Source organism: Pongo abelii, chromosome 6 (genome assembly GCF_028885655.2).
Source record: "Pongo abelii isolate AG06213 chromosome 6, NHGRI_mPonAbe1-v2.0_pri, whole genome shotgun sequence".
In the NCBI taxonomy this organism is placed as follows: Eukaryota; Metazoa; Chordata; class Mammalia; order Primates; family Hominidae; genus Pongo; species Pongo abelii.
Genome location: NC_071991.2, coordinates 146,358,470 through 146,379,162, shown reverse-complemented (window position 1 = coordinate 146,379,162; position 20,693 = coordinate 146,358,470). Strand labels below are relative to the sequence as shown.

The following is a 20,693-nucleotide window of genomic DNA, read 5'->3' as shown; positions in this document are numbered from 1 at the left end:
TCCTTGTTGAGTCATTTCTCATAACGTGTCAATAACTGCTTTTAGGACTGCTCAACAAAAAACTTTTAAATTTAACTCCTTGGGTTTGTCTTCGTATGAATCTTGATTTAACTAATACTGCCTGTTAATATGTGGTAGACATATATGAAGAACACTGCTGTGCATCCTGAGGGCTTACGCAGTAAAGGGCTTGATCTTATAGACAAGACCAGGGTGGGTACGTTCCAGTCAGCTGTGCAACCTGGAGAAAGTGATTTAACCTCCAAGTCTGTTCCCCATATATAAACTGACAGAGTAGACTTAGGTTATTTTTAAGAACTTACCTAGTTCTAAACTCCATTAGTCTAGATAGAGTTCTTTAGAAACACAATATAAGTTGGGATTCCTTACCTACCTTATCACAAAAGGTGATAGATATAACCAAACTGTAGTTTTATATCTTCTCAAAGAGGTAAAAATCACAAACTCTGAAAGCATCAAGGAAACGACATGTACCTTGCATGCCTTATGATAATGTGGTTGGTCTCAGAATTTGCGTTTAACTTCCTGCACCCTCTGCAGGTACATTCACCAGCAGCATCATGGGAACCCTGACAACCGCTGCAAACCAGTCCATACTGTCAGTTACTTAGCAGTTGCTTTTCTACAGTTAGATTTTTATTTACAATGTGATAGTATTAATGTGAAACCTAATTAAATGGACTCATCTTGCTTTCCAGTTCCACAGCATTTGCGGGATCAGGTTTCCGACACATCAGTGCACAGGCGCAGCAACTTGAGTCCTAAAGTTAATTTGCCACTTGATTTGGGATTGAGGAGATCCTCCCTTAGTCTCGTCCCATGGTTTCTTAATGACAGTGCTGATCTATTTTACGTCTAAATAACTCTCCACTCTCACCCAGAAAATGGTACCATTCACTTCAGAGCTTGTTGCCCTCGGTGCCCTCACGTTCCACTCGGCACTCAGCAGGACCCTGGGCAAACTGGGCAGCCATCAATCTCCTGAGGCGGTTACTTCATTATTTGGGTTAGGTCATTCTCTAGATGGCTCAATGGCCTTGCCTAGGCACAGGCGAATGGAGCCCATCTGTTCATCATCGCCTGTTCATGAGACCCCAAAGATTACTTGGGCTCAAAAGTACCTGTTGACATGGCTCATTCCAGCTATAGCCCTCAACCCATCCTCAGGAACAGCTGGGAAGCAGATCCTTGAGGCCTCCAGTGAGCTCAATGTACCAGAGCCCCAAATGTATAGGAAAGACAAAGTGGCATTGATGGAAAGCAGTAGTTTTTGAGCCCTGTCTAGTGTATTCTCAATGCACAGCAAGCTTTTTATACCATAATCTGAAATGCGCGTCCCTAAAAGCCTCCTCAGTGACTTCCATGAACACAGATTTTCTGAACAGAAATCCTTGACGTAATGACCCATTTGATATAACCTTCTATCAATGACCCATTTGATATAACCTTCTATCAAGCTTGTCTGGCCTGTGGACGGCCGGTTGCATACAGCCCAACACAAATTCGTAAACTTTCTTAAAACACTGAGGTTTTTTGTGATTTTTTTTTTTTTTTTTAAGACAGGGTCTTGCTCTGTCACTACTCAGCCTGGAGTACAGTGGTGTGATCTTGGCTTACTGCAACCTCCGCCTCCCAGGTTCAAGCGATTCTCCTGCCTCAGCCTTCCGAGTAGCTGGGATTATAGGCACGGGCTACCACGCCTGTCTAATTTTTGTGTTTTTAGTAGAGATGGGTTTTTGCCATGTTGGCCAGGCTGGTCTTGAACTCCTGACCTCAAGTGATCCACCCGCCTCGGCCTCCCAAAGTGCTAGGATTACAGGTGTGAGCTGCTCCGCCCAGCGTTGTGTTTTTTTTTTTTTTTTTTTAAGCTCATCAGCTACTTAATACAAGGCTTGACATATACAATAAAGCAGGACCTCACCCACAGACTAACTTCTGTGGGTAAAGTTAGAGGCACCTAGAAGCTGTGCTAGGTTTTCATTATTGTCTGGTTCATCCCATCTCCAGTCTTCACCATATCCATGCCAGGTCCTCACTTCCACTTCTGCCCAAGATGTTCAGCAACTCCACCAAAAGTCAAATCAAATGTAAACCCACACATTTAAGCTTGTAGATAGCTCATCAAGACTGGATCCAAAATGTAAACATTTTGAAAACGGTATTCTGTTTAAATCTTAATGGAACTAGTTGAAATAATTGCCTATCCGCTCAATCCCTTGATATAAACAATTCCAGTGAGGGCTACACATGGATACCTGGCATTAGAAGTGGTCCACACTCACCTGTTACAGCAAGGGCACTGTTGGGGCTGCCCCTGGACAGGGTCAGGAACTGGGCAGATGAACGATGACGGTATAAAAAATGAACCTGGGCAGCCAAGTGACTGTGATTCCTACAAACAAGAAGTTGTCTTCATTAGAAGGGGGATTCAGTTCAAATAGCTGAAGGCCAGCAAGCATGGAAATTCTAAACTTCAAAGGAAAATTAGGTACCAATATTCATCAAGGAGCAGCATCTTAAAATGCTGTCAGTAAAGATACGTACATTACATTACAGGCACCTGTTGGTTCTGTAACCAGTGTTTCTTACCCTTCAGATTCCTGTCATGTGGTGTGCCTAACCAGCATTCCGAGTCTATACCCCATGCTTAACAGAGCCCAACCAGGAGACTTACCCTCCCAGGCGCTGAGATCAAGGTCCTCCCTTCCCTTGTTCCCTTAGGCCACAGCGCTACACACTTAGCCTGTGCATCTGGTCTTAGTGCACGGCCCAGCTCTGATTAAACCACTGAATTTTTCTACAACCCAGGGGTCAAATATTGATTTTATAAAATATGAGTTAAAGTTGTCAATAGATTAAACCTTTGTTGCTGTGATACTGTTTCCAACCTCTTTGGCCATGATTCCAAGATAATAAGCCTTGGTCTCAGTGGTAACAACCACACTGTGTAGGCCCCCACTAGGATTTGGCAGCAACTAGCCCCAGATGTCTGGTGTTCCACAGAGAGGCTCCCCTATACTTCAAAAAAGGGTAAAAGCAAGAGTGACAATGTGAGCACTCTGGGGCTGGATTAGTTCAGTGATACTGCGCTTGGTGGTTCTTTGTAAACTCTTTTTGACAGGGAGTCTTGCTCTGTCACCCAGGCTGGAGTGCAGTGGCACGATCTCAGCTCACTGCAACCTCTGCCTCCCAGGTTCAAGCGATCCCCCTGCCTCAGCCTCCCAAGTGGCTGGGACTACAGGTGTGTGCTACTACAACTGGCTAATTTTTGTATTTTTAGTAGAGATGGGGTTTCACCATGTTGGTCTTGAACTCCTGACCTCCAGTGATCCGCCGCCCAGCCTCCCAAAGTGCTGGGATTACAGGCGTGAGCCAATGCACCTGGCCACAATTTTCACAATTACAGCTAGTAACAAAAAGCCAATTGTGCACATACAAGTATTTTGTCCAAGGAGAATAGGGCTTGAGAACTGGGAGGAATGTGACCTTCCTCCTGGCTTCTAACCATGCTGCCCACGTATAGGGACTGAACACCCGGGGTTTCCAGAAGCCTGGGACTCTGCCTCTAAGCGACTTATTAAGTTGTCCTGAAAAAGAAATGCCTCAGGGAATGTCTCCCTTTCCATGTCTTACCAAGAGAAATGCAGTCAACCTATACCCATAAGGGACATTTGGACCTAAACCCAGATCTGGAATTGCCTTTTCTTTCACACCAGTCAACACGGTATTTACCCAGTGCGAAGGGGAGCAGGTAAAGGCCAGGAATCTGAAGGTGTGGGGCGAACTCCCGACTCGCCCATCACTCAGCTCACCTTCGCTTAACGTGAGGAATTTCCATGGGACCAAGGTACTTACCCAAGTGCCTGCTTGATCCTGGAGGAACTGAAGAGACCAGCAAACTCATGACAATATTTCCTATCATTCGCAGGACTGAAATTCACAAGCTCTTAAGGCAGGTCTGTGGTTTTCCTTTGCAGCATGCTTTTCTCACAGGCAGAAAAATGGACTGGTTTGAGGAAAAGCAAGAGGTGAGCTTTACTCCAAGTCCGGCGCGACACGGCAGTTTCCGGGCTGTCCTGCGGAGGGCGGCGTGGAGTTCGGAACACCAGCTGCCTCCTGCCTGGCTTCTATACTGGGACTCTTCACTAGATTGTTAAGTGCTGGGTTTAACCCAGGTTAAAAAGTTAACCTGTGTAACTTTTTTGTGACAGGGTTGCTTTGTTGCCCAGGCTGGAGTGCAGTGGTCTTGGCTCTCTGCAGCCTCAACCTCCTGGCCTCAAGCGATCCTCCTGCCTCAGCCTCGTGAGTGATTAGGACCACAAATGTGCGCCACCAAGCCCGGCTAATTTTTGCAGAGACGGAGGCTCCCTATGTTGCACAAGGCTGAGCTCTCTCCAAGTGCTGGGCTTACAGCCGTGAGCTATCTTGTGCCTGGCCCTCCGGGTTTTGTTTTTGAGACAGAGTCTCGCCCTGTCACCCAGGCTGGAGTGCAATGGCGCACTCTCAGCTCACTGCAACCTCTGCCTCCGGGGTTCAAGTGATTCTCCTGCCTCAGCCTCCCAAGTAGCTAAGATTACAGGTACGCACCACCATGCCCAGTTATTTTTATTTTTAGTAGAGACGGGGTTTCACCATGTTGGCAAGGCTGGTCTTGAACACCTGACATTGTGATCCACCCACCTCAGCCTCCCAGATGGCTGGGATTACAGGCATGAGCCACCGCGCCTGGCCCTTATCTTTTTAAACTAACCCGTCAGGTGTCCGAGTTTCCTGAGAAACCCCAGGAACTTGTAGTTTGTTAGCTATGCCTTGCCTCCACCTGGCTAACTTGCACTTGGGCACAGGTATGGTGTGCTAAGGATGTTCAAGATTTATCATTTGTAAAACCTGTGAGGTACCTGAAGCTTCTATGAGGAAAACAAAGTCACTGGGAGCAAAGCAGCATCCCTGACCGTGGCTGGGGAGTGAGTGACACGGCAAAGGAGACAGAAGGAAGAAGCTACAGAGGCGCAGGCAGGCGACATGTAGGGTTCCTGGGGGGGCTGCTCCCAGGGCTCCCACAATGTGGTTACATCCATGCCAGGAGGAGAGGGTGGGGTGTGCACCCCCATAGCCCAGGACCTCCTCTCCTGGGGACACACTGGGGCAAACATCCCATTCTCAGGGAGGAGTAACTTTTTTTTTTTTTTGAGACGGAGTTTCGCTCTTGTTGCCCAGGCTGGAGTGCAATGGCGTGATCCTGGCTCACCACCACCTCCACCTCCCGGGTTCAAGCGATTCTCCTGCCTCAGCCTCCCAAGTAGCTGGGATTACAGGCACGCGCCACCATGCCTGGCTAATTTTGTGTTTTTAGTAGAGATGGGGTTTCTCCATGTTGGTCAGGCTGGTCTCGAACTTCCAACCTCAGGTGATCCGTCCACCTCAGCCTCCCAAAGTGGAATAACTCTTCTAACAGTCAAGAACATGGTCCAATTTGCCAGCAGGTGCCTGAAGAGCAAGAGAACCTTGGCTCCCTGACGTAGTGCTGGTGTGAGGGTGAGTCCAGGAAGCTTCACCAGTCAAAGCTGACGTTTTGATCTGTCAGCTCCTCATAACCACCTGCTGCGACCGAACAGAAGTGTGGACGAGCAGGCTGTGCCGTGTCCCGAGCCCACAGCCGGAACAGAAGTGTGGACGAGCAGGCTGTGCCGTGTCCCGAGCCCACAGCCGGAACAGAAGCGTGGACGAGCACGCTCTGACGTGTCCCATGCCCACAACCGGAACAGAAGCGTGGACAAGCACGCTCTGATGTGTCCTGTGCCCACGACTGGAACAGAAGTGTGGACGAGCATGCTCTGATGTGTCCTGTGCCCACGGCCGGAACAGAAGTGTGGACGAGCAGGCTCTGCCGTGTCCCATGCCCATGCTCTCCATGCTGACTCAAACTCAGGCAGCAGAGGCTGGTGATGACCAGGGATCCTGGAGCCCGGCCACTCACCTTCAATCCTACCTCCTCATTAGAGGCATCTTCCCTCATCTGGCCTCAGTTTCCCCACCTGCCGAAAGGAGGATACTATTTCACACATAGGTTGTCAGGGTAACTCATTTAGTCCTTCCAAGTGTCAAGGAGGATCAGTGTGTGGTCACTGACTCTCACTGAACACAGTGACACAGTGACACGGTGCATTCAAGTCACCACAGAAGTCACAAAAATAAGCATGATTTTTTTTTTTTTTTTAAAGAGGATTACACAGGGGCTTAAAATTTTAAGATCTTAAAAACTTTTCAATCCAAAGAATACAGCCCTTTTAAACTACAGGAAGATACTAGGAATATAAATTTGCACAATCATTATATCTTTTATTTACATATAGAAATTAGTAAAACTTAAAACAAAACCAAATGCGACTTGTACAGAAATCCTTTAATTTTCTTTATTTTCACACATTAAAAAATGAAACACACTATACAAATGGTTTTCATAGCAGGTTACATGTGGGTCCATTCAGACTTGCTCTCAAAGTGCTGCCAACGTGACAAGTGCTGCCAAGATGACAGCTGCGAATCGGGGAGCCCATGTATTGATTTAGATGCGGTAGCATGCAGCCCTCGGCATGGAGGGTCAGTCCCCGCTGTTCTTAAATTAGGGTAAATGGCGTTGGTGTCCGTATTTACAGACTTGAAATGTATCAATCCTGAGCAGTTCCGATGTAAATCCGAGACCAGCTGATGGGAGTCTTGGTCTCAGTTTTAAAAAGGGAGGTCCAATGGCGGCAGGCTGGCTGCTATGAACTTGAATTGTTTTCATTCCTTCCAACATGAACTATTTGCTGCGGGTCACACAGACAGACCCTTCCAGAAGGGTTAAGCCAAGTAACTGTAGGTGTCCTTTTCACCATCCACTCGCTCCAAATATTCTTTCTCAATTAGAATGTCAATGCATTTCTGGGTGTTATTTTTAAAAAGGAAGAGGTAGTGAAAGAGAAGAAAAACACAAATTATCATCAGAACAGAGAGAGGCTGCCCCCACCACAATCTCCCCTGATTTGGAGCTCAGTGGGGAGCAGTGTCCCCCGCTCCAGATCTGTTAGCATAGAGTTTTACTTCCTGGGCAGCTAAGCCTTCATGCATGGAGCTCCTTCAATTTCCATTTCCCTGACACTTGCTGAGGGTGACTCCGAGTCCCTCCTGCACCCGCCCCAGGAACTGGAGTCAGGTGCTTTGGGAGCCCCGTGGGCCAGTCTCCCTTTCTACCACCGAAGTCTGCTTGCCTCTGGGGCAGGACTCAGTCTCACAAGAAGAGGCCATGAACAGGGAACAGGGGACTGTGGAGAACTCCCTGAACAGCCATGAACGAACTGGCACCTGTGCCAAATGTAACCCAGGAGGGACACTGGGCCTCCTGCCTGTTGGGGGAGTCACCTGTCCATGCCACCCTGAGGTTCTCCACTGGCTGTGACTTACGCAAGTGGTTTAGGAAAAGGAAAGTCCTGCTTAGTTACCATTTGAAACAAACCCAATCAGAAATAAGCAAAATGTCAATTAACAGTAGGCTACATAAAGGAAGGTGTGTTCCCATAACAGAGCACCCATAAGAGCAACAAAAACGACCCAGTGCTTCTCGAGACCGCAATGCGATGAATCTCCCGAAGATCCTGCTGAGGAAATTCTTACCAGGCACAGGAGTGTGTGCTCTAGAATCTGTTTATGTATCACGCAAAAGCAGGCAAAACTGTTTATGGTGTCAGAAGACATGACAGTGATTTTCTACGGGACACAGGTGCTGGCTGGGGTGGGTGGGCTTCCGGGATGCTGGGCATGTTTTCATTCTTACCTGGGTGCCGATCACACAGTGTATTGACTGTGAAAGTAATCAAGCTGGTGCTTCATCACCTGTGTACTTCTTTGTATGTGTGTTTCAACAGAGTTAAAATGAAGCCGACTTTCTTTTATAGAAATCTACTACATACAAAGAAGCCAGCTCCCTCCTTCTTCATGCTACAGCAATCAATCTACTTTTTGCTACATCTTTTATCTTCTAAATTAAGAAAGGAATGTGACTGCCATGTAAGTCCTGTACCTTGATCACAGGGACCCGAGGTTTGAACCTGGAGGACAGCTGAGTGAGGACCTCGCCAAGTAACTGCTGGTGTTTCAGAACCTTCCTCATCTTCATGATTCTCACGATGGCCGCCTGTGCAACCAGATAAGGAAAAAGAGGTGCATTTAGAGCTGTAACAACGTAGTATTGATAGCATTGATAGTTAAGGACAAGCTGCACAGAGGCTGCTGACGCCTATGCACAGGATCACAATTTCCTAACAGGTAACAAACATCCTGCAGGTGAGACGGGAGAGGGAACCAATTCTACCTGCCTATGTTTCAACTCTAATGTGGCAAACATTACAATGTTTTGGTCTTTTGAGCAATTTTACCTCAATAATTTAACTCAACCATAAAGCATTAAAAAAAGGAGACAAAATTAAATCTTCAAGGCCACGGAAGCTGCCCATCCTCCCCACTGAAGAACTCTCCTTCCCCCTCATTTCAGCAGAACCTGCCACAATATTTGCTTTCCAACATTTAGAGCAAGAGGACTGCCCTGTTTTGCCTGGTGACATAAAGGACTAATTCAGATAACCAGGCCCTGGCTCTCGGCCTTGCCACCTTCTGCCATCACAGACCCATTCATCTGGCAATCACTCCTTCGTCACCCCAGCCTACCCTCCACGTCCCGTCCTTGCCAGCCATCCCCGCGTGAGGGACAGCACACCCAGCACAGGCATACAGGTAAGTCACCTGAATCAGTAGTTTGCGGTCTTCCTCGATATTTTTGTGTGTGGTTTCTTGTTCCTGCTTCTGTTCGGTTTTCATTGGCACATTGATGTTAACCCTTAATTTCTTACTATCAAGAAAATTGAGGAAACCGATCACTATTATGTTAAAAGTTAGGCAATGAAGGCTGCTTTCTATTTTTCAACCTTTAAGAAGTGCCCTGCTTCCCTAGACAGAGGGGGAGAGTGTTGATTTCTGTGGGCTCTCTGTGAAAATGTCCTCTACCCAGCACTGGGTAGAGTCCGATCATAGCACAGTTTCCTACTCGGACATTAACAGGGACATCCACATTACAGAAAATCCAGGTCCCTAATCTGCTCTCCCAAATTTTGTCAAGTGAAATAAAATCAAGCCACTTGGACATAAAGGTCCAAACTTTCTTGGTGAGCCACTTAAGGAGACTTATTTGCCAAATAAAGAAAAAACCCAGAAGCTCAGAACTGGAGAAACATGAGGCTCGCTGAATGGAATCAAAGGCCTACCTCACACTCCCAGCTAGTGCCTGTTGCTTCATACTGAGTCCCCGGTCTCCCTCGGTTTGTAACAATACTGAGATCCGTGCTAGGACTCCCGGGGGACGTGTCTATGGTCTAGGGCCATCTATTTATTAGATTTTTCTTACTTTTTATAACCAAGATATAATTTTATTAAGGTATCTGGCTTCAATTCCACCTCATCAACATTTGCATTTTCATCTTCCAAGACCTGTAAGAAAACAATTGTTACTCTATAATCTCAGGAAAAGGCTTCTTCTAGCATAAGATAAAAAGGGCACAAACCTACCAATAGCTTCGACTTTAATAAAATCTGTAAAACTTGAGCCAAAATGTCCTGCAATTAAAGAGAAAAAGAGGAAGTTAAGGGGAAAATGCATTTTTCTTTGCAATAACCACCACAGGCAACCTCACAGTCCATTTTCCATTAAAAAAAAAAAAAAATCACCCAAAAAGAAGAATATGCTGCAAGGAAAAAAGTTGGTACTTCTTAGAAGTTCACTAAATGTACTGCTCCCTTCCACCCTGACTTCTAGAAGTGAAATCAACCCCTTTCTGGCCTTGAGCACGCAGTAAGGAAAATGAACGATTCTGTCACACTTCTATCAGGCTGAGTAGCCCTCATCTGCAATGCCTGGGACTAGCAGTGTTTGCATTTCGGAATACTGCACTGGATTTACGGATTCAGCAGCCCTGATTGGAAAATCCGAAATTTCAACTGGGCCATGAGCACTTTTTTTTTTTTTTTTTTTTTTTTTCTGAGCATCATGTTGGTGCTCAAAAATGTTTGGATTCTGGAGCATTCTGGAATCTGGATTTTTGGATTAGGGATGTTGAACCTGTATTGGAAACCATGCACAATGAAATCTTCAGGAACTCTTCATTTCTTAAGTGCCTGACAGCTCATCTTGGACACTGATCATCACAAAAGAAATATTAAAGAGCTGCCCAGCAAGACTGAAAATAATGTCCTGCTCATGAGAACGATGGGGCTCAGCGGCAGGTGACCTTGTCAACTTGGCTTTGATGCACTCAAGCACGTTGTGTGGCCTCTCACCTGGAACGGTGGGTGTGGGAAACGCTTCCCAGCCCTCCTTCAGCCTCACAGCTTTATGATCCCATAAATTCAAGGGGACCAGCCTGAGGGCACTCACACAGTCACACGGACTCTTACAACCCACGGACAGTGGAGTCCTGTCGTCATAATGGGTACCCATTCTGGTCTGAGGATACGTGGTTAAAGCTGTCAAAGCGAGAGGCCTCTCTCTAGTCTAGTAACTGACCCAGAACTGCACAGCAGCCATTCGAATACTGCCCGCTGCATCTAGAGCAGGGTGCGGGGGTGCCCACCTCCTCAGCCAGGTCTGATTGGACAACATCTACTGTGGGCAGAAAGGAGAGAGCAGCGGCAGCCTCCTGAGGGAGTTCTAACACTGAGAACCACTCAGGAGACTGGCCTAGAATCCTGATCAGAAGCAGCCAAGCAAAGACTTGACAGTCACACCTGTCAGCCCTGTCCTCGGAGACCCGTCTGCACAGCCCTCCCCACAGTCTAGGGGGCAACCAGGCCTACAACCTACAAAGGTACAAACTCATTTTGTTATTAGAATCTGAAGATATATTTAGAAGTAATTCGAAGAATGACTACAAAATAGTCATTCAAAATGACTTTCCTAACTCAGTCCATAAGGCCAGGATTAGCCAGACACTAAAACCAAACGAACATCTTGAGAAAACAACAGAGCAATATCCCTTATGAATATAAATGCAAAACTCGAGAAAATTCCGGCAAGCTAAACCCAACAACATAGAAAAAGGATTATATACCATGACCAAGTAGGATTCGCCCTAAGAACACCAGGGTAGTTCAACATCAGTGCAATACACCATATTAACAGACAAAAACGCAGTTATTTCGACAGAGTAGAAAAAGCATTTTGACAAAATACAACACTCCTGCATGATACAAAATTAAATAAACTAAGAATAAAAGGGAACCTCTTTAGTCTGATAAAGGACATCTAGTAAAAACTCACAGCTAACACCATCACTGTTTAACATCGCAGTTAAACAGTAAAAGACTGGAAGCTTTCCCAGTTAAGGGCAGTAACAAGACAAGGATGCGTGTTCTTACCACATCCATTCAACAGTGTACCACAAATTCCAGCCAGAAGAATCAGGCAAAAACAAAGACAAACAAAAAAGAAAGAAAAGGCAAAAAACAAATAAAAAGCAGCCAAACAGGAAAAGGAAGAAGCAAAACTGCCTGTATTTATAGATGATATGACGGTATATCAAAAAACTCTAAAGAATCCCCCCAAAAACTATTTGAGCTAATAAATTAGAGTTAATAAACATTTAGCAATGTTACAGGAAACACAATCAAAATACAAAAATTAGTTGTACCCTTTTTTTTTTTTTTTTGAGACAGAGTCTTGCTCTGTCACCCAGGCTGGAGTGCAGTGGCGCGATCAGGGCTCACTGCAAGCTGCACCTTCCGGGTTCACACCATTCTCCCGCCTCAGCCGCCCGAGTAGCTGGGACTACAGGCACCCACCACCACGCCGGGCTAATTTTGTTTTTGTATTTTTAGTAGAGACGGGGTTTCACCATGTTAGCCAGGATGGTCTCGATCTCCTGACCTCGTGATCCGCCCACCTTGGGCTCCCAAAGTGCTGGGATTACAGGCGTGAGCCACCGCACCCGGCCAATTAGTTGTACTTCTATACATTAGCAACAAGCAATCAGAAAGTGAAACAGGCTGGCATGGTGGCTCATGCCTGTGTAATCCTAGCACTTTGGGAGGCCAAGGTGAAAGTGTTACTTGAGCCCAGGAGTTCAAGACCAATCTGGGCAACACAGTGAAACACCATCTCTACAAAAAATACAAAAATTAGCTGAGCATGGTGGCAAGCACCTGTAGTGTCAGCTACTCAGCAGGCTGAGGAGAGAGGATCATTTGATACTGCAGTGAGCTATGACTGAACCATTGCACTCCAGCCTGAGCAAGAGTGAGACCCTGTCTCAAAAAAACAGAAAAAAGTGAAATTAAGAAAACAATTCTGCCAGGCACGGTGGCTCACGCCTATAATCCCAGCACTTTGGGAGGCCGAGGCAGGCAGATCACATGAGGTCAGGAGTTCAAGACCAGCCTGGCCAACATGGTGAAACTCTGTCTGTACTAAAAATACAAAAAATTAGCCAGGCGTGGTGGCGCACGCCTATAATCCCAGCTACTTGGGAGGTTGAAGTGGGAGAACTGCTGGAACCCGGGAGGCGGAGGTTGCAGTGAGCCAAGATTGCACCACTGCACTCCAGCCTAGAAGACAGAGCAAGACTCCATCTCAATTAAAAAACTAAAAACCAATTCCATTTACAATAGCATCAAAAATAATAAACTGGGAATAAATTGAAAGTAGTAGAAGAGGCATACATTGAAAACCATGAGACACAGTTGAAAGAAAAGACAACCTAAATAGATGAAAAGACATCCCATGTTGATGGAGTGGGAGACTTAAAATACTGCTGAAATGGCAATACTTCCCCCCAAAGCAATCTATAGATTCAGTGCAATCCTTATCAAAATCTCAACTGCACTTTTTGTAGAAAGGGACAAGCTGATCTTGAAATTCATAAGGTGACATAAGGGATCCAGAATAGCCAATATAATCTTGGGGGAAAATAAAACAAAGTTAGGGGTCTCAATTTCAAGATTTACTGCAAAACAACAGTAATCCAGACAGTGTGACACTGACATAGTAAACATATACAGATCACTGAAAAAGAATTGAGAATCCAGAAATAAACCCATATATACCTATGGCCACTTGACTTTTGACAAGTTTGCCAGCACCAAACAATAGGGAAAGAATAGTCCTTGGCCTCAGACTAGGCAATGATTCCTTAAAAATGACACTAAAATCACAAATAACATAAAGAAAAAACAGATAAAATAGGCTTCATCAAAATTAAAAATGTGTGTATATAAGAAAGTAAGAAGACAACCCACAGAATGGGAGAACATATTTGTAAATTACATATTTGATAAGGATCTAGTATACAGAATATTAAAAGAATTCTTACAACTCAACAACGAACAGACAAATAACCCAATTGAAAAATGGGCAAAGAATTTGATCAAACATTTCTCCAAAGAAGATATACAAATAGCAATAAACACAAAAAAGATTGTAAACATCATTAGTTGTTAGAGAAATGCAAGTCAGAAACTGAGAGATAGTACTTCACATCCACTGGGATGGCTATAATTTTTTTTAAAAACGAAAATAACAAACGTTGGTGAGGATATGGAGAAACTGAAAGCTTTATACACTGTTGGTGAGAATATGAAATGGCACAGCCATTACGGAACAGTCTGGCAGTTCCTCAAAAAAATTCAGCTATTACATGACTCAGCAATTCTATACCTAGGTATATACCCAAGAAAATTGAAAACATGTATTCACAGCAGCATTGTTCATAACTGGAAACAACTTAAATGTACATCAACTGATGAACAAATAAAATGTGGTCCATCTATACATTGGATTATTTGACCACAAAAAGAAATGAAGTGCCAACACATGCTAGAACATGGGCAAACCTTGCAAGCAGTATACACTGAGGGAAAGAAGACAGGCACAGAAAGTCATGTGTTATATGATTCCATTTATATGAAATGTCTGGAGTAGGCAAATTGATAGCAAATTAATGGTTGTCAGGGGCTGGGAGCCAGTGGGCAGTTACTGCTAATGGGTGCAAGTTTCTTTTTGGGGTGATAAAACATTCTGGAATTGGATAATGGTGGTAGTTCTATAAGCTTGTGAATATACTAAAAACCACTTTGTACACTTTAAAATGACTTTTATGTTATGTCAAATTTTATTATCTGAAATATATCTCAATAAAAAATATGGCTAGCAGGAAAAATAATACTAAAGTGGAAATTTAAGCTTAGTAAGAAAAGCCTAACTGGTTAAACGAATGAGAGAAAAGCATGGATGAGGAGTATGTGTGTGTGTTACACCAAGTTTTATTTTTAAGAGACAGGGTCTCTGTCGCCCAGGCTAGAGTACAGTGGCATGATCATAGCTCACTGCAGCCTCGACCTCCCAGGCTCAAGTGATCCTCCCGCCCCAGCCTCCCAAGAAGCTGGGACTACAGGCATGTGCCACCATGCCTGGCTCAACAATGAGTTTTCACATTAAGCTTTTTGTAGTGTGTATTAAAATCCTGGAATAAGGCCATATTCATATTCATGAGGCAAACATCTATTTCAAATTAAAGATGCCCATATCCTCTTCCTTATTTTTCCTAACAATATCCACGAGAACAAGGAAATGGCAACTTGATAGAACAGAGACTGAGATGAGAATACCATTTTAATTTGAGTGCTGTCGGTCAGCTGCTGCACGGTGTAGGCATCTTCCGTGTTGTACTGAAGCAGGATAGCCATCTGGAATGTCGATGCCTTTGCGGCCCCCCATATAAAAGAAAAAGAAGGAAAATTTAAATGCATGGAAACTCACCTCCCAAAATATATAGCCCAAGTTTGAAGAACTTATTTATGAAACAAATTCTTTAAACAAGTACAAAAAAAGCACAGATCTATTTAAAAGGGAATATAAAACGTGGCAATGCCACTACAATGCAATATTTTCCCATAGTCATTCATTTTCCATGTTTACAAACATTAAAATAATTTGAGGGTTTTTTAAAAAATGTATTGTCTGTGTGGATATATACTATAGATATGTCTCCATGCAGTTATAGAGAAAATCACATATACACACACCTGGTATATATTGACATGTTAAGCATCAATCTCCAAATCTGTTTTTGGCACATGAGCTAAGGAGTATTATCTTTTGGCACATTATTGATGTAAAACAACACAAATATCAAATTATATTTGGTTTTCTAATCCTAAGTACTTTATTATGAAAGTATGAAAAAAGTAAGTAAAGTATGAAATGGCAGGTGTACTAAATTTCTTTTTTTTTTTTGAGACAAAGTCTTGCTCTGTCACCCAGGCTGGAATGCAGTGGCACAATCTCGGCTCACTGCAACCTCCGCCTCCCAGGTTCAAGGGATTCTCCGGCCTCGGCCTCCCGAGTAGCTGGGACTATAGGCGTGCGCCACCACACCCAGCTAATTTTTGTATTTTAGTAGAGATGGGGTTTCGCCATGCTGGCCAGGCTGGTCTCAAACTCCTGACCTTGTGATCTGCCTGCCTCAGCCTCCCAAAGTGCTAGGATTACAGGCTGAGCCACTGCACCCGGCCCTAAAGTATCTTCTAAAAGACAGGTAGCACATGTTGGTTCCTGAATGCTGACTGTGTGCAAGCGGATGAACGCCCCCTGAGGACTCCTTCCTCTCTTCTCCCTCTTTTCTTGCATAATCGACAACAACAAGTGATGACTCATGACTGTCAGTCACTGCTTGCCTCGGCAAGACCTCAGTCAATGGAAAGAGAAACAAACAAAAAACGCCACATGCCTGTTTCAGGGTGGTCCACAGACAACAGTGCTTCCAGGGCCTTGAACAGAGATACAAGGAAACGAGCGTGTTGCTCATGTTTTCTATTGGGCCCGCTCTGGGCTGCCTTAACATGGCAGACACACCCTAGGCAAAGCCTCCGCCCTGTCAAAAACTGGACACTGAAATTCCAGGTACTGTAGTGGAACACATGGATTCTTCTATGTATATTTGGGGATAAATGAAACAAAATTTCAATTGTATAGTAAGAAACATTCAAGTTGATAAAGACCTCTGGAGCCAGCATAATACTATGCATTTTAACAATTTTAAGTCACAGTAGATTTATGAAAAGTTTAAATTAATGAGCAGCTTGAGTCTGCAGAACAACCCATTCTGGAGTTTCTTAATACTTAAACACAGACTTGCAATTCTTCTTAGAAACTCACTGGTGAAACCTTCTCAGAGACTAAAATACGCCATTACTTGTGAAGCCCACTCAGTACAAAAGTGGAAGTAGAAAGAGCTTGGACTTTTTTTTCTTTTTACTTTAAAAAATATCTAGAGATGGGGTCTTGCTATGTTGTCCAGGCTTGTCTCAAACTCCTAGCCTCAAGTGATTCTCTGGCCTCAGCCTCCCAAAGCGTTAGGATTACAAGCATGAGCCACCACACCAGCCACGCTGGACTTTAAGAGAAAAGACTTTAACTGAAATTTTGGCTCAGCTACATATAAGCTAGGATTCAGAGAAATTCACTTAAATTAACCCAAGCCTCAGTTTTCTCCTCTACAAAATGGAAATATTCTTAGTTACATAGTTATAAATTAGGTTGTACTCAATATTGTTGTAAGCACTGAGTGTTATTAATGTGAAACTGCTTTGTCAAAGGTGGAGAGCTGATATAATTAAATGAATGCAACTCCAGCTTTTTAAGTCACTACTTGAACAGTTGATGTGTGTCAGGCAGGAGCGGTGCCAAACACTTACTAAATACATTATTTAATTTTCACATCAATTCCCAACTATAAGCACTAACACTCCCATTAATGGAGGAGAAAACTGAGGCTCACAATCATTAAATAACTTGCTCCCCAGCCAGAAAGAATTGGAATTTGGCTCATCTGATTCTTATAACTCCATGCTTTAAACTTGCCACTATTTCACCAGAAGCTGAATTCTAGATTCTGCTGCTGAGTCAGCTGATAATGATTTCTATAATTTGCCTTATGTTCATTTAGAATAGAAAAATTTTAAGATAAAAATGTGATCTTACCTGCAAAGTATATCTGTTTTTGAAGCAGTTGGTTACCAATTCTCCTTTAGACAACTGATATAACCACGTCAATTTTCGGCCACTGTGGCGGCTGGCATAGAAAGCTGTGAATCGCTGATAACTACGTTCCAACTAGATAAAAAGACAGCATTATATGGAATACAGATCTCACCACATCCTACAGGCAGCGTTTCTAAGTAAAGCACACTGTTCCAAGCTTACAGTACAAAGTCAGTGCTTACATAAAAGTAAAATACAAACACCAGGTGTCTGCCTCTCTTGTAAAGCACTTTAAGCACTGGAAGGTACAATCTTAAAAAAGGTTTGTACTTCAAGACCAGCAGGTCCATCGAGGTGTTCATTACAGAACTAATTAGGTTCTGCTTTACAAGATAAGGAAACATGTCTGTAGAGTTGGGACAGACAGCCCACCTTTAGACATCCAGACCTGCCCCACTGCCCAGGGCTCTTCCCTGAGTGTTGCCCCCACGGTTCACCGTGACGCAGCCAGACAGCAAGAAGGCCATCTGCAGGCCTGTCCCCTTCCACAGTGAAGGCTGCCCTGCCCCACCCTCCACTTAGCACTAATGGGATGGCAGACAAACCCATCCTTACCTCTGACGGCAAGGCAAATGTGCAAGACTGCTGGAAGGGCCAGGACCCGGAGCTCAGCACTTGAATGCTGAAATCCACTGCGGGGCGGAAGAGAGGGGAAAGTGTTCACTTTATAACTAATACATTAATTAGTTTATAAATTGAAAAATTCAGTCATTTCAGATGAATGTGGATTGCTCTTTATTAAAAAGCATATTAAATAAAAATCATGCTTGAATACAAAATTAAGAATTGAACATTTTATTCAATTAAAATTAGCAAAAAGTGCAAGAGCCAGATATTCTTTTCTTCCAAAGAATGACAGTCTTCATTTTGCTTCCACCTCGGAATTCTGCTGTCACACGCCTGCCCCGCTTCCCTTGCTTTCCTTTTCTGTCCTGAATCACTCAGTCCACTCAAGCCATGCCTGTGCTTGCCAGGCCCGGCATCATCACAGCCCCAAACTCATGCAAACTCACAAGCAGGAGAAAAGTGCTAACTTCATTACAGTGTATGTTTCACTTATTGCTGTGAAAAGACACACATGGTCTATAAATTATAACAGTAATTTCATCTTCACAGATAGTTAAAAAGCCCACTGGCAAAACCGTCCAGTTTTATAATGGAATTGTCATTCTGATTTGGGAAAAATAAAATTCTCCATTTTTCATTTACAAAGACAAAGATGATCAAAAGATGATGTAAGCATAAATCTGCCATCCTACTACTATGCAAGGCCTTAAAATACCAGCCCAGCTGCCTCTCCTGGAGAACTGAATCACCTGCACCTGCCTGTACTGATCCCTAATCCCAATCTGAAGCCACAGGTCTTTAGCTTGACTGTTACCTATGCAGGCCAAGTGAACATTAAAATAAATGCTAGAATGGATCCCAGCTAAGGTTTACAAGACAAAACCACGCCTGTGAGTCCCTCCCCAGATCCCAACAGGTGGTGACCTTGCCCCAGTAGAGCTGACACCACTTCAGGGGTTGTCATCTCCTAATGTCACACGGGAGTCGGGGGAGGAGGGCTGGGCATTTGGGAGCAATCTCCCGCTTCTTAGTTCTTGAATTTCTGACAAAGCCCCTCCTATCTTCACCTAATATTTTATCATTTCTTCATTTGCTACAAAGAACTCTGCCTGTAAACACAACATAGAGACACACGGATACTCACAGTCTAGGGGTTCTGAATTTGTCAAGTGCTTTTTGAATTGCTCGTTCAGATCTTTGCTCACGCCAATGTCTTGAAACATGCGCTGAAGTTTAGAGGTGTACTCGAACCCGCAAGCTTGCTGAGAAGAACCCAGATGACTGTCTTATTAATTTGTACAAAAATATAAATGTATACAAGGGAATCTTAGAGAAATCAGAGTATACAATATATACTTAATCATATGGAACTACTAGCAAAGCTAGTAACATTTTGCTATATTTTACAGTACAAATATTCATGGATTAATATTAATACACTGTCAAAAAACCCCACAACTCTATGTTGCACAGTGAAGTCTTCGCACACACAACTCATACACAACTTGTGAGCATCTAAGAGCAAGGTGTCCTGACACTGGTAGAATACAATGATGAAATAATCTGTCTCTATCTCTTACCAGAAGCTGAACTGTGTGCCCCCAAAATCCCTATGTTGAAGCCCAAACCTTCAAGGTGATGCTATGTGGAGGTATGCGGTCTTGGGCATGAGGCCTCACAATGGGATTGGTGTGCTTGTAAGAGATGCACAAGAGCTCTGCACTCTCTCTGCCACATGAGGCACCGCAAGAAGGTGGCTGCCTACAAAGCAGGAAGAGGGCCGCACCAGGAACCGAATCGGCTGGCACCCTGATCTCGGACTTGCAGCCTCCAGAATTGTGAGAAACTATTTCTGTTGTTTAAGCTACCTGGTCTATGGTATTCTGTCATGGCAGCCCACGCTGACAAGGATACCTACGTAATTTCAGGTCAAAGTAAAATATGCTCCAAGTCAGAAAAGAGCACTCGACAGCATCGACACACAGGCGTGCAAAGGAGGTGGTGGAGGAAGAGCTGTGCGACAGCAAAGTAACCAAGCCCAGAGCAAACAAAACCTCCACTCAGCTCCAGGCCAGCAGAGTGTGAAAGTGTGAATGTGCTGCAAGGCTAAAGGTGTGGGAGGCAGGAGAGGCCCCACAGATGGTGAGCTGAGCCCAGCCAGGCCTGGGCAGGAAGGAAGCCCCACAGCTTCCACCCTGTGGGGAAGGGGTCGGGAAGGCACTGGGGCCCAACGAGAGTAGAGTGATAGTTGTGGGAGGCTTTCAGAAGAGCAGTGGCAGAGCTTCTTGTACAAACCACTGCACAAACTCCTCTGCCTGCCTCCTAACCTGGAGAGACTAAGAGCTTTTTTTTTTGAGACAGAGTCTCGCTCTGTTGCCCAGGCTGGAGTGTAGTGGTGTGATCTCGGCTCACTGCAACCTCCACCTCCTGGGTTCACGCCACTCTCCTGCCTCAGCCTCCCAAGTAGCTGGGACTACAGGCACCTGCCACCACACCCGGCTAATGTTTTGTATTTTTAGTAGAGACGGGGTTTCTCCTTGTTAGCCAGGATGGTCTCGATCTCCTGGCCTCGTGATCTGCCCACCTCGGCCTCCCAAAGTGCTGGGATTACAGGCGTGAGCCACTGCGCTCGGCCACAGAGCTGTTTTAATAATGACTCAGAAGCTGGGATTTTTCAGGAAAAGATGAAACTCACCTTTAACTTGGAGATCATGCTGGCTTCGGCATCGTCACTTGCACTGTTCTGGTGGACGAGCCTCTTGGCGAGCATCTTCGCATAGAACTTCTGAAATACGTCTTTGTCTTCTATGTACTTGAAGACAACCATCTGGCAAAGCCACCGAGACAACACACTTAACAAGCACACAAACAAGCCGACAGTGCAGAGCCGACTGTCACCGGCCACAAGCCAGGAGCCAAGATGTGCCCTTGGCTTTGGGCAGGTCTGTACGCCAACGTTTATGATGGCAAAATCTCCGCCCCAGAG

At 44.6% G+C, this 20,693-nt stretch overlaps 1 protein-coding gene across 5 annotated transcripts in view; it reads right to left on the bottom strand.

Annotated features, from left to right (window-relative positions):
• Window positions 1-6,403: 6,403 nt before the first annotated feature.
• The window catches only part of CUL1 (cullin 1), a 102,243-nt gene continuing 87,953 nt past the window's right edge, over window positions 6,404-20,693 (bottom strand). For 3 of the 5 annotated variants that reach the window (XM_054559108.2, XM_054559107.2, XM_054559106.2), the window contains exons 13-22: window positions 20,403-20,534; window positions 18,852-18,969; window positions 17,696-17,772; window positions 17,081-17,212; window positions 14,707-14,799; window positions 9,619-9,666; window positions 9,458-9,540; window positions 8,800-8,905; window positions 8,081-8,194; window positions 6,410-6,945 (exon numbers count right to left, since the gene is read on the bottom strand). In XM_054559108.2, the coding sequence (XP_054415083.1) occupies window positions 6,865-6,945; window positions 8,081-8,194; window positions 8,800-8,905; window positions 9,458-9,540; window positions 9,619-9,666; window positions 14,707-14,799; window positions 17,081-17,212; window positions 17,696-17,772; window positions 18,852-18,969; window positions 20,403-20,534 (984 nt within the window). In that variant the 3' untranslated portion in view covers window positions 6,410-6,864. 5 annotated transcript variants of the gene reach the window in all.